At 42.4% G+C, this 18095-nt stretch overlaps 1 protein-coding gene across 3 annotated transcripts in view; it reads right to left on the bottom strand.

Annotated features, from left to right (window-relative positions):
* Positions 1–17253, bottom strand: part of TRAM1 (translocation associated membrane protein 1) — a 33839-nt gene extending 16586 nt beyond the window's left edge. Inside the window, exons 1-6 of one of the 3 annotated variants that reach the window (XM_025265266.3) lie at positions 16939–17253; positions 6821–6884; positions 4950–5071; positions 4719–4835; positions 3373–3431; positions 1602–1686 (exon numbers count right to left, since the gene is read on the bottom strand). In XM_025265266.3, coding sequence (XP_025121051.1) covers positions 1602–1686; positions 3373–3431; positions 4719–4835; positions 4950–5071; positions 6821–6884; positions 16939–17061 — 570 coding nt within the window. In that variant the 5' untranslated portion in view covers positions 17062–17253. The remainder of the gene's footprint in view (positions 1–1601; positions 1687–3372; positions 3432–4718; positions 4836–4949; positions 5072–6820; positions 6885–16938) is intronic. The other 2 variants (XM_025265264.3, XM_025265265.3) reach the window with 2 other exon arrangements.
* Between the last annotated feature and the right edge of the window lie 842 nt (positions 17254–18095).

Genomic DNA, 18095 nt, shown 5'->3' with positions numbered 1-18095 from the left:
AAACCCAGAGGTTAAAACATCCATAAGTACAAAAGTACATGAGGAAAGATCCAAACATCTGAACCATGGTACTGAGACATCAAGGACTATGACGGTCTCAGCAGTGCTCCACAGAACTTTCTGCAATGAGGGCTAGGTTCTGTCTCTGATCCAAAATGGCAGACTATGAAACCATTTGTGGCCAATGAGCATTTGCAACATGGCTAGTGTGACCAAGAAAGCGAACTTTATCTTAAGACAGTTCTAAGTCAAAGGTTTTATGGATCTTCATCCTAATTCTTATAATCAACTGAACTAGAAAACCATTCTACTTTACATGGATGGTACTTTACATGGTCATCAATGATGACCGACACACAGGACACAAAAACCACAGACACAACACAGCAATAAAATCAAGCACTTATATTCATGAATTAACTACCCCGAGTCCATATAGAAAGAAGTGTCTGTGGCTTTTAAGAAGGCAGAGGTAAAATGGTCACTGGATGGGTGGTTACATTTCTGTTTTAGAAAAGCTTCTCAAAGTAAGGGGATTTTAAAACCAATGTTTTAAATGTGGAAAAATGTAAAATACACACAACCCACAGAGAGCATAATGAATCCCCATGTACCTGTCTCCCAACTATGGCTTTAACTCATGACTTTCTTTTTATCCATCACCCGCCACCCCTCCACCCCCCCCACCCCCCCACCAACATGTCAGTTCATATACGGGGATTTTAAAAACAATCTCTCCCCAAAGGAGAATAAAAGTGCTTGATTAATTTATTAGAAAAGGTATCCCAGAGAAAAGAACTATGTGCTGGGATTATAAAATTAGAGAATGTTAAAACTGAATGAGGTACAAAAAGGCAAGAAAAAGGGGCCAGGGGCCAGGGGCACAGATGGGAAGAACCTGGGAACACAGGTGAGCAGCTTGATTTTAATTTAGAGCAAAAAGGACCTAGTACAGTTTTTAGAAGAGAAAGAGTTACATAAAGGAACGAAAGTTTACTCTGTGACATCAGGTAAGACTGACTTCAGAGGTACCGAGGGTAAAACTACACAGGAGGCTACTGCAATGCTCTAGTAGCTGAGTTACTGTTCAAACAAGACAAATGAACATCTTTCCTACCTATTTCATTAGGGAAAGATTCAAGGTGAATATTTAACTCTGGTTTACTTTTCTCAATATTGAATTTTTCTCTGGGACTTATACACAGTACCATTAGTTGCAGAATAATCTAATTAATCCATTTGGTCTCACTTGTGAAACTGCTAAGCGTATCCGTAACACAAATTGAATACTACATTTTACATTGCAAGATTTGTTTAAATTTTATTTTAAATTACCACTAATACAATTTTAAAACGAGAAATTAGCATGTCAAATGTAAGATCCCCCCCTCTTAAGTTGAACCAAATAAAAGTTTCTGCAATAAATAAATACTTAAAGACATTTAGTCTGTGTGGAAAAAGAGGAGGTGAGAGAATAGTGGGGGGATGGGAGAGGGGAAAGGGAGGCTAGAGATGTGAGGAAATATTTAATTTTAAAACAACTTTTCAAAAAAAGGCAAAAATGACAAGACAAATCTAAAAATTACAAAACCCCTGCTTACTTTTTTGGTTTTCTGGAAGTAGAGTTCAGGAAAAGCATGAAACCAGTATGCCAACTGTGATATGTAGAAAAACTTCATCTGAAATCTGTTTAACACAAAAAAGTAGAACATATCGTTTAAAGCACAACATCTTTAAAGAATAAAGTAAAAACAAACACTGGAAATCAGGACATGCTAAGTAGCTACCTTTGTGTTACCATTTCAGGTCCCCTTACAATACTTCCTGTACTTTACTCTGCAGTAGCCCCCTTCCCCTGACCCCCAGGGTCTCCCCACCATCAGTCAGTTCTTCTGGACTAAATAGCAGAAGCAAAGACATGATCCACAGAACCCTGGGAGCAACCAAGCAAGCTACGAGGAAACAGAGCCCCTTGCCTATGAGTGAGTGAGTACTGATGAGTGTGCCTGTTAGCTACTGAAAATATGCGGAACATGTCTCTGAGGGAATCAAATCACACATCTGTAAGGGTTCCTCGAAAGGGAAGTAGGAAGGGCAAAAAGATGGTGAAGAAGTGAAGGTGCACAGATTCACCAGCACTGGAAACTGAGACAATCCCACTTACAACCTCTGGATTTTTCCTTAGGGAAACATGGTAACTCTACCTGGTTGAGACACTTGAGAACCCCTAATAAATGGAAGCAAACTCGGATTCAAGAGAGGAATAAGGCACGGAAGGGCTCCCAGGAGACACATTCTCATCAATCTAAAGTCCACAGTCTCTTCACGCCACACCCCTCTAGACCTCCTCTTTCTGCATTCCCTCCCCATCTCCTCCAGAGGTCTAAAGTGGAAAACACAAAGCCTATCTGAATAATTCTGTAGGGAGAGAGGGGAAGGAGGACAGAGAAGGGGAGAAAATACAGTCCCACATAATATGATGTTTATATCCCCATTCTACAAAAGTTCATTGAATTAATACATTTTTTAAAAGTTAGAATGGCTCAGCAGAATATGGTAATACTGTAGGTCATGTTACTCTCTTCGTATCTTTTTCTCCAATTCTCCCATCACAATGCATCCACTGACTACTGCCTAGATGATAAGCCCCTACAGCTGGCACAGCAAAGGATATGAACAGAGACAATTCCTTCTGCTGTCAATTACATACAGTCTTGGTGGGCATGGGCACAACATAAGACTGACTTACATAAATGAGACAGTTACAGAGCAGCCAAGACAATGTATAAACATAAAATACTGCACAACAAAATGAAAAAGTCTGGAAAGCAGAAGCCCACATAGGCTAAAGGAGCAAGGAAAACATGGAACAGACGTTTTAGAACTGGGCTTGAAGAATGAGTAACTTAGCTAGCTGACTTGGCGACCCCTGAGCTTCTTATAGCACACTGTACAGAAACCTTGGGGGCCAAAAAAGTGAGTCTCTATCCTCAAGCTTATAGTGTAAGAGAGAAGAAATGGAAGAAAAGAGACTAGGGTAAAGAAAAGGAGCAAAAGTGTGTAGACGATCGAGCAGGAATGAGGAGAAAAGATGAGGGAAAAGAAGACAGAGGACTAAATTAGGATTACCATTAAAATCAGCTAATTTAAAAAAAAAAAAAAATCAGTTTTCTTTAGGTAACAGACATACTGAAAAGACTATATGCATAATAAAAGCACAGAGCAGTTTTTTGTTCTTATAGCAGTGTGATTGCCAAAGACATACTTATTGTATGAATTTGCCTCAGGTCTTAAAAGAGAGTAACAAACAAATCCTGCTTAAAGACATGACCATGGCCCTTAAGTGAGAAAAGTCTACTAAAAATGACTTACGTCATCAGGTTATGGGGATAAGCCCTCCACAAAATAGTCGGGTCTGAGATGTAGTTTTCCTAAGAGAGAAGATACAAAAATTAGCCTAATGAGCATGTAAATTCCTTAGAAAATAAGACAGTATTTTCATTTCTTGCACATTTACAACTCTCCATTTCAAGTTCCAAAGGGTCCACGGAAGTCAAACATTTTAGATGTTTTAGTTATTTTTCATTCAGTCGAACTGCTTACTTTAGTGACGTGAAAATCAATGAGTGATGTGAAGTTCAAAAAGACATACTTCCTGGCTTTTGAAATTCTTTCAATCCAGGAGAGTAAAAAAGAAACATATGCAAACACAACCAAAAAACAGGAATGGCACATAACAGTCATCAAGAATGAATTTTTTCTCGGGGTAATCAAAGAAAGGGTTCCAAAAGAGGGGGCACCTGACAGGAGACAGAGGAGCAAGGTGCTGCCAAGTTTTATAAGATGATGTCCGCAGAAGGAGAAGGAAACAGCAGCCCACTCCAGTATTCTTGCCTGGAGAATCCCATGGACGGAGGTGCCTGGCGGGCTGCACTCCATGGGGTCGCAAGAGTCAGACATGACTGAAGTAACTTAGCATGCATGCATGCATGCATGTCCACATAATAACCATGTCTTTTTCTTAGATAAGCAGATCTGTTTAGTGAGAATTATCACATATGTATATATAGAAAAAACTGAAGCAACTTACCCTTAATACCTATTGAGGTTTTAAACACATTTGTTTTTTTAAAACTGTGTAAGACAGAATTTGTGTACATCAATAATAAAAAAATTTTTCTGAGTATATAAGATAGATTTTAAGCTGAATTTTATATTCATCTATAAAGTATCACTAAAGCAGCAGTTTACAATGAAACAAGCAATGGACTTGAAAAGCTGAGTTTTGGTCTGTCTCCAACTGTGTCATACCCTGGAAAATTCACTTGGCCTATTTATTCATCTCTAGTATACATGCAACCTTGTGAAAGTATCACTGATAACTCACCCTTTCTGCTAATACAGAGCCACTTGCAAATGACTACAAGATATGAAGACAACATTCAGATCGACTAAAACTGAGTAAGGCTTTCTGGAACACTGAACATAGTTGGCAATTTTTGCTGTATAAAAACTTAAATAGAGGCTTACTGATGAAACCTGATTTATACTAGTTCAACAGCAGAACTCCTAATCCTAGATAAGAACAACAACAGAAGAGGAATTTTTCTAAGGTTCAGGGTTTGCTTATGAATGCTAAAAATAGGACATCATTTCCTGTTCTGAGTACATAATTAAATACTCTGAGAGATGAGAATTTAAGCATAGTACATACTTACAGATACGAGAATGAATGTGCCCCAAATACAAGAAAACAGGTAGAATGCACTAAGCTGACCAGATTCATTAAACTTGCTGTGTTTCGTTTTGGAGAAATGCATTCGCCTGTTAATTTTCTAAAAATAAAAACAATTGTTAATTTAGGATTATAAAAATGTATTTAACATAACTATAATGGTATGGAGAGCTAGTATGTTACAAAGTATAGATTTCTAAGATTGTATACTTACATCCAACACATATTCTTGAATTATGGCATGAATAATTATCGCCACTAGCATGTAGAAGAAAACTGTAGCCAAATCTTTGATACCATAGTAATAAAGGAACGCTGATTCAGTAGCTTGTTCTTCTGAAGGCCAAAACAACAGGACACACACACACACAAAAATATACATAAGATTATAAAAACAGCACTAAGTACAACACAGTTATGGAAACAAACAAAAGAAGACTAATCTAATAAATAAGTTTATAGAAACATCACGGAATATGCTTTTGGACACCTTGAGTCTTAGCAGCAATGTAAACTGAGATTACCTATAAGTCTAAAGTTTCAGAAATTACTTACAAAGACTTGACACAGGTTAGTTACAGCCATTAAAGATCAGAACACGGGGTGGGGGAGGCCACATTCAGACCCCTGGATATCCCAGGGGTAGAGCAGGTTATATTTCAGTTATATTAAAGTAAGTTATACTTAGCCCATTTGCCTGTGTTTTCATGGAACTTTTGAAACTTTCAACTTTCTAACTCTATTTTTCAAACTAGATACCATATTTATGATTCTGATAGAAAAGCTGACTTTGATTTGATTTAGTTTTGAACTCTAAGCAGGGGAGACAGAAGCAACTGCTGCAGTTGTTTTCAGTCTTTAAAACTGCTAATTTTCCAGAACAAGACTTAAGCAAATACTTGTGAGTTGATAAAAGAGCTTTGTTCTTCTCTGGCATACTCAAATTTCTAAACAACTCTGTGGTTTTCAGTAATCTGATATCTAAATTACTAAACCAAATATTTACAAAATGATAAAACTGAACAAAAACCCAACTCCATGTTGTGTAATTTATCTTACATTCTAAATAGAGAGACTGGGGACAAATTTACTGCCTGAACATGTTATCTTGTTAAGTGAATATCCCACCCCTCATCCATGCTAATTAATTACATTCCTATATTCAACTATAATCAATTTTCAATAACAACTTGATTCTCACCTAGCATAATCTAGAAAAAATTTTTGAAATAAAACCTAAAAATGTAGTTTGGATGCTATTCCCAAGATATCTCTTAGAGCTTACTGTCACTCTCTCATCAAAATAACTGATAGAATGGTAGAGCACAACCAATAAGCAACGATAAAATGGGCTTGCTGCTGCTGCTGCTGCTAAGTCGCGTCAACTCTGTGCGACCCCATAGATGGCAGCCCACCAGGCTTCCTGTCCCTGGGATTCTCCAGGCAAGAACACTGGAGTGGGCTGCCATTTCCTTCTCCAATGCATGAAAGTGAAAAGTGAAAGTGAAGCCGCTCAGTCGAGTCGGACTCCTAGTGACCCCATGGACTGCAGCCCACCAGGCTCCTCCATCCATGGGATTTTCCAGGCAAGAGTACTGGAGTGGGGTGCCATTGCCTTCTCCAAAATGGGCTTAAGAGGGTTGTTATTACAGTTCCCAAACAGAACTCATAAGTCAAAAAAACTGAACCTGAACATTGGGCCTTTAGAAACCTTGACTCAACAACGACACTTCAGACAAATGCAAAATATCTATTCTTAGGATATTTCTTATGAAAAGATCAGAGGGAAAAGAAGGACAAAAAAAAAAAAAAACCCACAAAAACCCTGTTCTTCCATGGAATTTCAAGTCCACTTACAAAAGTACACAGTAAACATTAAACACATAAAAACTGATTTTCATACAGGGTGAGGTCAACCCAAAACATCAGATCTTGCATTATGACAAAATCATCAAGAATAATATTCATTCTCATCATGAATGAGATCTGTGAAGATAATGAAGAACCTAGCGTTCACAGAAATTTCCAAATCTGCCCAGATGAACTCTTCTACTTAACAAGAAAATTCCAAAAGAAAACACCTACCTGTGGCAGGGAGGGTAACATTGTACTGAAGAGTAACAAAAATGATAGAAACTTTTGCTGTTATCTGGAAAGAAAAAAAAGATCAGGTCAATTTGTGACTCTCTCCCAAAGAGCAACTCCAGGGGAAAAAACATTTCAAGTTCTGTCCCTACATCTAAGAACCAAGGAGGGCCCCCCAGGAACTGGGACTTGCACCTGGACAGGCACAACTGGAATCCCCCCTCGCCAAGGAGCTTGAAGTTAACTTAATTCACCAGAGCAGTCTGCAATTTAGGTGGGATTGTGCAATCCACTTCTAACTTTAAGATTTCAAAAAAGAGATACTGCAGTTCCAGTAAACAGTGTTTTTGATAAATAATGTTTCTCTCTCTACCTGTACAATGAACACAAAATTGCCATCAAGAAAAATTTTAAATGTAAATTAATGAAAGAAAAGGGAGCACTGTTACCAGGACGAAAACGGACCAAAGGCAGGGTCTGTGGCATGTGTGTTAATCTCCCACACACGTGGCATAGATATACGGTCAATAAATGTTTAACTGACCTGACGACTGGTACAAGCAAAGTGGTCACAACAGAAAAATGGAACACTTACTCAATATTTATAGGCACCAAGCACTATACCAGGCAAGAAATGATAACAGAGATGAATGATATGATCCAGACGACTAGAAACTTATTTGGGTTCTGGAAGAAACAAATGGTTATAATACCAAAGAATCAGAGCCAACAGGAACCGAGGAGAAACAATGCATTTTTTTTTGTTTTTGATTTCTTCCTGGGGTGAGGAGTGAGGTTCTGTTTTCTTCTGGAGGTGAGGAAAGGCTCTGCAGGAGATGTGGTGCCTGAGCAGCTCCTGCTGGCAAAGAAAACTTCCCTCTCAGGGGATGGAAAGGACAGCCCAGGTAGGAAAAAGGGAAGCGCAAAGGTCAAGAAGCTGGAACCAGGAGGTCAGGCGTAACAGGTGGACATGAGGAAGGGCCTAGTGTGCTGATCTAAGTAGTGTAGACTTTATTTTAGCCTGACCAGACAATTTGAGGAGAGGGAGTTACTGGTGTTTAGAGAGACGTCTGACTGTGGCCCAGCGCTGGCCCCCCAAGTCACCCTCAGATCCACACTCCAGCTGGCAACCAGAATCTTGCCCTCCATCAGATGATCACACTCCCCAGGCCCGCCCACCCTTCCTCCACCCACCCCCGAAGGTCCTCCAGTTGAGTCCCATTCTTTGCAGGATGAGAACAAACTCCAGGGTCTGGCCCTGCCTCCTGCACTCCTCCCACCCAGGGCTCTGTGCGCATCTGAAACACTGCTGGAAAACCCTCTCCAATTGGTCTCAGGTCAACTACATCGTTTCAAGGAAGCCTTCCCTGCCTTTTAGGATAGGTCATTTCCTTTGTTAGACGGCCTCAGAGACCTGGGTTCCATTCTTACAAAATGCACACTCTCGGCGTGGTGATATTCATACTGCTGTTACCCATCACAGTAACCTCTGTAAAAGCCAGGACTATGCTGATTTCTGTTCATCACTAGAAGCTCAAAGTCAAGCAGGGTGTGTGGCATTTATTCAGTGATTGATCAATATTACTAAATAAGTATCAGACAAAAATAATTTGGAGTAAGGAGGCAAGTCAAGTATGAGAGAAACCCCATGAAAGCTAATAAGGCTTGCACTAAGGCAGTGGTGGTAGAAGAGAGATGGAACTTTTGAGGCAGAATAAGGTTAGTGGAGGTGATGGAATTCCATTTGAGCTATTTCAAATCCTAAAAGATTTGACGATGCTGTGAAAGTGCTGCACTCAATATGTCAGCAAATTTGGAAAACTCATCAGTGGCCACGGGACTGGAAAAGGTCAGTTTTCATTCCAATCCCAAAGAAAGGCAATTCCAAAGAACTGCACTCATCTCACATTCTAGTTAAGTAAGGCTCAAATTTCTCCAAGCCAGGCTTCAGCAATATGTGTACCATGAACTTCCAGATGTTCAAGCTGGTTTTAGAAAAGGCAGAGGAACCAGAGATCAAATTGCCAACATCTGCTGGATCATCGAAAAAGCAAGAGAGTTCCAGAAAAACATCTATTTCTGCTTTATTGACTGCCAAAGCCTTTGACTGTGTGGATCACAATAAACTGTGGAAAATTCTGAGAGATGGGAATACCAGATTACCTGACCTGCCTCTTGAGAAACCTGTATGCAGGTCAGGAAGCAACAGTTAGAACTGGACATGGAACAACAGACTGATTCCAAATAGGAAAAGGAGTCCGTCAAGGCTGCATATTGTCACCCTGCTTATTTAACTTCTATGCAGAGGACATCATGAGAAATGCTGGGCTGGATGAAGCACAAGCTGGAATCAAGACTGCTGGGAGATGGTTTGGGAGAATGGCATTGAAACATGTATATTATCGTATGTGAAACGGATCGCCAGTCCAGGTTCGATGCATGATACCGGGTGCTCGGGGCTGGTGCACTGGGATGACCCAGAGGGATGGGATGGGGCGGGAGGTAGGAGAGGGGTTCAGGATGGGGAACACATGTACACCCGTGGCGGATTCATGTCAATGTATGGCAAAACCAATACAATATTGTAAAGTAATTAGCCTCCAAAAAAAAAAAAAAAAAAGATTGCCGGGAGAAATATCAATAACCTCAAATATGCAGATGACATCACCGTTATGGCAGAAAGCGAAGAAGAACTAAAGAGCCTGTTGATGAAAGTGAAAGAGGAGAGGGAAAAAGTTGGCTTAAAGCTCAACATGCTTTTGAAAACTAAGATCATGGCATCCAGTCCCATCACTTCATGGCAAACAGATGGGGAAACAGTGGAAACAGTTGCTGAGTTTATTTTTTTGGGCTCCAAAATCACTGCAGATAGTGATTGCAGCCATGAAATTAAAAGATGCTTACTCCTTGGAAGGAAAGTTAAGACCAACCTAGATAGCATATTAAAAAGCAGAGACATTAATTTGCCAACAAAGGTCCATCTAGTCAAGGCTATGGTTTTTCCAGTGGTCTTGTATGGACGTGAGAGTTGGACTATAAAGAAAGCTGAGTGCCCAAGAATTGATACTTTTGAACTGTGGTGCGGGAGAAGACTCTTGAGAGGGAAAGAGGAGAAAGGGACAATAGAGGATGAGATGGTTGGGATCCAACCAGTCTATCCTAAAGGAGATCGGTTCTGGGTGTTCATTGGAAGGACTGATGTTGAAGCTGAAACTCCAATACTTTGGCCACCTGATGTGAAGAGCTGACTCATTGGAAAAGACCCTGATGCTGGGAAAGATTGAGGGCAGGAGAGGGGGACGACAGAGGATGAGATGGTTGGATGGTATCACTGACTCAATCCACGTGAGTTTGGGTAAGCTCCGGGAGTTGGTGATGGACAGGGAGGCCTGGCGTGCTGCAGTTCATGGGGTCGCAGAGAGTCGGACATGACTGAGTGACTGAACTGACTGAAAGTTTGTTAAGCAGGAGGGAAGAATCAGAGATCATGTACTGATGCTTCAACAAGTAGGTGAAAAAAAATACTATTAATAAAAATGGGGAATACCGGAGGAACAACAGGTTTTAGGGAAAGAGTAGTTTTCAGTAAACTTAGATTTCTTTGAGATGTGCAGGTGAAAAGACCAACAGGCAGGTGAGGCCCACTCCTGGAGCTCCGCAGGGAGGGCCAGGCTCCAGGATTTTTGGACGTCTCTCTTTACAGAGAATAGACAGTACACAGTGGAGGCTGTGGAAATATAGAGAGTGTACAGGACTTGATGAGAAGCAGGACAAATCAGAACCATGGAGAGGGCAGAGAAAGGCTGGTGGGGAAATAACAAGAAATGATCAGAGAGAAACAGCAGAGAATGAAGAGAGCTGGATACCCCAAAAGCCAGAGGGGAAACATTTCAGGACGGTGTGGACAATAAAGCCAAAGCTTCAACAGAGATGTGTTAGGAAAAGAGGACAGTGGACTGGACAATTTAAGAAGTCATCGGTGGTCACAGCTTTTGAGTGATTCCAACAGAGAGAGAGCGAAAGGCACATGACAGGGGTGTGGAGAGCCCAAAAGGAATGAACACAGGGGTTCCCAGTGAGAGAAACCAGGTGAAGGCTTATGTTGTTTTATGATGGGAGGGACTGAGCTGGTGTGAGGGTGGTCAGGAAAGGGGCTAGGGAGAATTTAACATGTAAGGGCATAATGGACAGAAAGATCTGGTAGGGAATGAAACACAAGGATAGCTGCTATTGTTCAGTCATTAAGTCATGAGCGACTCCACAACCCCATGGACTGCAGCATGCCAGGCTTCCCTGTTCTTCACTATCTCCTGGAGTTTGCTCAGACTCTTGTCCATTGAGTCAGCGATCCCATCCAACCATCTCATCCTCTATTGTCCCCTTCTCCTCTTTCCCTCAATATTTCCCAGCATCAGGTGGCCAAAGTACTTCAGCTAAAGGTTAATCTTGAACTGTTTTCCTCTTACACTAAGCAGAAGGTAAAGACGATGGGACAGATATATTCCAAAGACAAGAAACTGAAGAAATTCTCTATGGTGAGGAGGGGAAGCAATGTTATCCGTTAAGCACAGCTGGGGAATCCAATGAGTATTTTTATAGTTCCTTTAAGGAAAGGAGCTGGCCAGGGAGAAGTAAAAAGATCCCTGAGTATTACTCTTGTCTGAGGTCAGAAACCTTTGACTAGTAATATTATCTAGCAGCCCGAGTCCACGACTTTCTCTGACAACCCTGAGCGATCCACAAATGGGGAGGGAGGGAAAAGGCAGGTGCCAGGCTGGAACCACGGCTGGATATGTATAGGTCAAACAGGGAGAAAAACCAAGAGGGAAAGGGAGCTGAGGGCCTGGGGAGAGTGTGAACAGTGAAGTCTGCAGGGAGAAAAGCAAAGCAACGAGAGGCCACTATACTGGAGAAAAGGAAAGGGGACTAGGCCCCACCAAAGTCTGGACTAGACGGAGAGCCAGCAGGTGAGCAGCAGAGGTGGGGAGATGCACAACGTACAGGTTGTGGGGGGCTCTGCTATCCTGGAGTATTACAGGCCTGTGAGAGGAAGTCAGGGTAAGGCCCCTCCAGCGAGTTGCTGTGCTAGGTAGATACAGAAAGCCACTTGACTAGAAGAGGCCAGTAAGGCTTTTCTGTATTACATTCTAGGTCATTCACACGAATACACTACAGCAGAGCGATGACATGTGTTTCCAGGGTAACACTGCTTTTCTGCAATTCTTTTAAATAAAGTTGATGACTAAATTTAATGCTTTAATATCTTGTTTAGATTTCATATACAAACATACAAACACACTTTGCATCTCTGTTTCTAGTTTAAAATATGAGGGCATCACTACTGTAGCTGAAAAAACTTCTAAGTTTTTTTAAACAAATGACAAGGGAAATTCTTCAAACATAAATTTAATATCAAATTCCCAAAGCAACAAAAATTAGATTATCCTTTCATGCTAGGCTTCCAAATAAAATTAAAATCTGGCTTCCAGCTAGCTTAGCATGTGACAGTATGTAGAATAATAAGAAGAAAAATACAAACCACACACCCTACAAAAGTTTATAGGAAATTTTTTTTAAAAAAAGAAGAAAAATTAAACCAATAATCATGCTTTTAGCCATTTCCAGGCCTCCTAAGTGTCATATCCCAGCCAACACTGTTTTAGTTAAACTAATATTACAGTTGATCAATAATAAGACAAATTAGTTGGAATAAAATATGCTACAGAAATACATGGGCTGCTCAGGTGGCGCAGTGGTGAAGAATCCTCCTGTAGATGCATAAGATGCAAGAGACAAGGGTTCAGTCCTTGGGTCGGGAAGATCCCCTGGAGGAGGAAATGGCAACTGGCTCCAGTATTCTTGTCTGGAAAATCCCATGAACAGAGGAGCCTGGAGCACTACAGTCCATGGGGTCACAAAGAGTCAGACACGCTGAGCATGCACACACAAGAAATATATAATGCATTCAAAAGTAAAAATAACCGAGTTTATGACAATTTGGGACATTTGAGGTACTGCTTTCCATTTATAAGAAAAATATGAGACTTATTCAGATATATCTTAAACCATGATGCTTAATGAATTATTTAACTCAGCACTGATTAGAACTATCATGAATATCATAATATTTCTTTCACGGTCACCAGTGGGGGCTCGGTAGCTTGTCATACAGAAATGTTAACTACATTGTATTTGCTAGAGGAAGGAGTGACTACTACACGGACTGGATGCCTTAGAGATAAAGGCAGTTTCTGAATATTAAATCCCACTTCCTCACCAACATATAAAATTAAGTTCTTAAAAAAAAAGGAAAGAAAATGGTGGCATTAAGACAAGCCACACTTAAAAATAAAACAAACCTCCAAGTCTGTTCCATGATACTTGCAATTATAAAGGTCCCCCTAACCTGGCATGGCAAGAACAACCTGCACTCCTGAGTATGTGTAAAGTAACTCCCTTCCAGTAGATCTTCCTCGTGGAGACTCTTAACTCCTCTTCTGCATCCTCGCTTTTGGAAAGCTTCTCAAGTATCCTTACATCTTCTAACTATTAAATTTTCCTCACTCCAATATGAAGTCATGAATTATATACCACGATTTGCAGTATGTGGACAGAAACTGACTATACTAAAAAATACGTAATTTCAAAATTCACAGAAATTTCTGAAAACACAAAGTTCCTTGTAAATTAAAGTCTTCCATTTCCCCCAAACTATTGCTTTATCAAGAATGAATGTGTGTGCTCAGTCGTGTCTGACTCTTTGCGACCCCATGGACTGTAGCTCGCTAGGCTCCTATGTCCATGTGATTTTCCAGGCAAGAATACTGGAGTGGGTTGCCATTTCCTAATCCAGGGGAATCTTCCCAACCCAGGATCGAACCTGAGTCTCCTGCGTATTCTGCATTGGCAGGTTGGTATATACAACTCTTTAGACGCTGTTAGAACCTTCTCTCACATAAAAAACCTGTCTTCTATTTTTTGACCTTGATAAATACCTAAGGAATAATGAGCTATCATTTATGGCATGTCTCCTGTAAGCTAAACTTTCAACTATGAATTATACAAATTAATTCTCAGAGTAATCCAATGAGCCCTATCTTACAGAAAAGGAAACAAGTTCGAGAAGTTAAATGACATGCCCTAGGTTACCACGTTAGCAAGCAGTCAAGCCCTACCTAACTCCCTTTAGCTTCAGCATTTATACTGAGTCTTCATTTTGGCTAGTAATACATTATCTATTACTGCTTTCTCAATTTCACCATAAATCCTCTGACATTTTCTCAATATATTTACACAAAAGGCTAACAGTTCTGTTGCAAAAATATCAACTTCTCTATTATTCTAGCACAGATACTGTCATTCAATAACTACGTTAATGGTGAGATTCATCAGCAATTATTTTGAAAGCAGCAAAATGAACCAGTAAATTTTTTTCCCATGTGTAGTTAACACTCTTTTAAATCCTAAAACTTTAACATACGGCAAGAAAAAAGTCATGGGACATGCATGAACTTTCTTCTGTATACTACTTCAACATTCTTTTTTGCACTGACTTTAAAAACTTCTATTTAGATCTTTGTTGAGTCTATTTAAATTGATAAATTTTAAAAATGTAAAGGTGAAAATCCCTTCACTGTTAAAAAAAAAAAATCATTGACGTGAGGAAGTTAACAGGTGGTGAACTTCCCTAGAAATGTGGTAAGAGAAAAAAGTTTACATAAAAACAAAGTCAAAACATTTTAGTGTCAGCATTTCTGATTTATATTCCATTTCATTCAAAACACTGCAAATACATTTTGCAGATATTACTCCTAAGTTATATCTTCAAAGTCAGCAATTTTTACCATGTGGAGATGAGTTATGGCAAGTCTTACAAAACTGTTCGATATAAGACCAAAGCAGAAGGTATATATATGTAAGTATAATATTCAGAAAGTGAGTACAAATGTTTAGTGTTGCATTTTTAATATCGTACATATTCATACAGTACTTTCTAAACCATGAGATGCCTTCATACCAGGCTATCTGATCCTTGCAAACAATGGCGGTGAGAAGAGCACACGTGGTATTTCCTTATACACAGAAGAAAAACTGAGGCTTACCCCTAGGTCATTCAGGTGGTAAGTAACTGCACAGGCCCAGCCTGAAATGAACTATATGACATGTTAGTTCCCTTCTACCTCCCCATTTAGGAATACTCACTGCCTCCTTAACTGTGGACTAAGTGGGCAAAAATGACACTATCAAGAATTTAGGAAAAAACCAAACTATATCTAGATCAAGAAAAAGCCCATTTGAAGATGAGCAGTAAGTCTGAAAATATTTTAAGTATTAAAATATTCAATTTCTAATAATAACATTTAGAAGAGCCACACAGGCTCTATTTTAACAATTTAGTCATCTTTTGGTCACTGGCAGTCTCATTCCATTAGTTTTTCTTAAGAGTTTTTTTTTTTTTTTAATTTAACTGTTTATTTAATTATTTGTGAGTTGGAAGCAGGATTTCTTGTCTTTTATTGGATACTGTTCACACTGAACTGCATATGAAACTCTTTACTGCTCTGTCTATATTTTGCTAACATTTTTATTGGAGCACAGCTGCTAACAATGTTGTGTTACTTTCTACTGTATTGGTAAAGTGAGTCAACTATACATACCCATACATCGCCTTTTTTTGGATTTCTTTCTCATTTAGGTAACCACAGAGCACTGGGTGGAGAAGGCAATGGCACCCCACTCCAGGACTCTTGCCTGGAAAATCCCATGGACAGAGGAGCCTGGTAGGCTATAGTCCATGGGGTCGTGAAGAGTCGGACACGACTGAGCAACTTCACTTTCACTTTTCGCTTTCAGGCACTGGAGAAGGAGATGGCAGCCCACTCCAGTGCTCTTGCCTGGAGAATCCCAGGGACGGCGGAGCCTGGTGGACTGCCGTCTATGGGGTCGCACAGAGTCGGACACGACTGAAGCGACTTAGCAGCAGCAGCAGAGCACTGGGCAGGGTTCCCTGAGCTACCCCAGTAGTCAAGAATTCTTAATGTCACTCATTAAACAAGTATTTTGTAAGCACTTCCTAAATGCTGGGATATATTCTAGGCGCTGGAAATTAAGAAAAACAAAACAAAAAAAACTGTGCCTTCACTGAGGTTACATTCCAGGAGGGAGACAATAAATAAGTAAAATAATGAGTGTATTTGGTGGGGGCTCTGGAGCTACAGAGAAAAAGTTAAAAAGGTAAAGAGGATAAGGAACGGGCGTGTGTTTTGGGGAGCGAGGGAAAGGAAGCCGTAGGATGTTACCCGTTCACCTGGCAAAGTTTATTACCCACATTCAACAGCTGTTAAGTAAGTCATCACGATACGCGCTACGTGGGAAGAGAATTTACACACTCCTGACATTTCCATCCTCTCCTACTTCAAGAAACAAAAAGAAAATTATTCGACTCCTCGGCACTGCTGCTCTGTACCCCGATTTCTGTATCAGACCTTGTTTCTCTAAGGAGAGAGTAAGCGCGGGGCGGAAAAAAAAAAAAAAAAAGTTCGATCACTGGTAACAATACCAGTTTGGGAGACCGAAGTTCTTAATCGGGTGGGTGATCCTGCGGCGATCGCTCCCTGCCCCGTGTGGCCACCGCCCTTCCAGCGGGCAGCCGGCGCCCGGCTCCGTCGGTTTGCCCCCCAAACCCCGCGAGGCCGCGGCCCCCGGGTCTCCCCGGCCCCCAGCGGCCTGGCCGGCCGGCCGGCCATTCCCCAGCCCGCCCACTGCCCACAGCCAGCTCGGCGCGCAGGGGCCGCCCCCGCAGCCCGCCGGCCCCTCGCCGGCTGCCACGTAACCCTTCGCGGGAACCAGGAACTGCGCGGCCGGCGGGAGGGGGCGGTGTGCGTGGTGGCCGAGGGGGCGACGCGGCGGCCCCGGCCCCTGCGGGCGGGCGGCGGCCAGGCCCCCGGGGCTCCGCAGCCCCAGGCCAGCGCCGGGCGGGGCGGGCCCGCTCTTTGGGGGCCGAGGGGCCGGCACCTCCCCCCTACCCCGGCCAGGGTCCCCCCGCGGTCCCGAACCGAGGGGCTGAGCTGGAAGCCCGGGCCGGCGGCGGGCGGGCGGTTGGGGCGGGCTGGGCTCACCTCGAACATGAGCCCCAGCAGGAAGACCATCGCCACACAGGAGACGATGTCCGCGTGATTCTGCAGGACGAATTCGTGGCTCAGGACCGGGGGGTTCTTGCTGCTCTTCTTGCGAATCGCCATGGTGAAGCCGCCGCCCGTGCCTGCAGGTGCTCCGCCCCGGCTCCGCTTTCCCAGCTGCTCACCGACTCTCCGCCGCCGCCGCCGCCTCCCTCTGGCTGCACCTCACAGCCCCGCCGCTGCCGCTCGCTGGGGCTTCACTTCCCATCCCACAGCCAGTACGCAGCCGCCTGGGCCACCCGAAAAAAAAAAAAAAAAAAAAAGGCGAGCCCACGGCGGAAGCGAGCATGCGCATTGGGAGGGACGGCGCTCTCTAGTGCCGCGGCCGCTCTTGCGAGCCCACAGCGCCGCCTAGGGACTGGAGGCTGTCCGCCCGCGGCCCGGCTGGTGGAAGGAACCTGAGCGGTGCCCCGCCGGCTCCGCGCCGGGGCGGGGGTTGGGAGTCGTTTGAGGCGCGAGTTCCCTGCGCCCCTTTAACAGGCTGATTCCGCGCCGAGGTCCGAGGGCGACCACGTGCTACGGCGTGCACTGCTGTAAGCGTTTCCCCCTGCCCTCCTGGCCACACTAGGCTTGGGTGTCAGTGCCTGCTTCCACGTTGATTGTCTGTTCTTGAAAGCCAGTGCCACCAGCAAGATAATCTTGCTACCTACGTGACTACAACTTAACTACATAAGGATAGGGCCATTCTTTGGTGTTCGCATTTGCTTTAAAAGTTAACTTCAGAATTATTATTAACACACCTGAGGACTTTTTCTTGTTCTTTGTAGCCTTGAGCTAGTTTTTACAAAAGAATAACTATTTGGTCTCACCTGTCCATTCCCATACCCCAACGATGTCTGAAGAGATCAGCTTGGGTTTACTGGCTTCTTACTTTTTAACAACACTTCTTGGTAATCAACGAAATGGTTTTTAAAAGTTTATGGATTAGACATGTCCTCCTTTCTCATACTTCTACCCAATATAAGACTTCTGGTATACTTTCTCCCGATGGACTGTGTCACTGTCTACGCATTTGCCAAATCTAGAAATCAAGTCATCCTGGAGTGATCTCTTTCAGCGTCCTTCCATATACAGCCTATTGCCACACCCAGGCCATT

This window comes from Bubalus bubalis, chromosome 15 (genome assembly GCF_019923935.1).
Source record: "Bubalus bubalis isolate 160015118507 breed Murrah chromosome 15, NDDB_SH_1, whole genome shotgun sequence".
In the NCBI taxonomy this organism is placed as follows: domain Eukaryota; kingdom Metazoa; phylum Chordata; class Mammalia; order Artiodactyla; family Bovidae; genus Bubalus; species Bubalus bubalis.
This window is presented reverse-complemented; position numbering and strand designations above follow the sequence as displayed.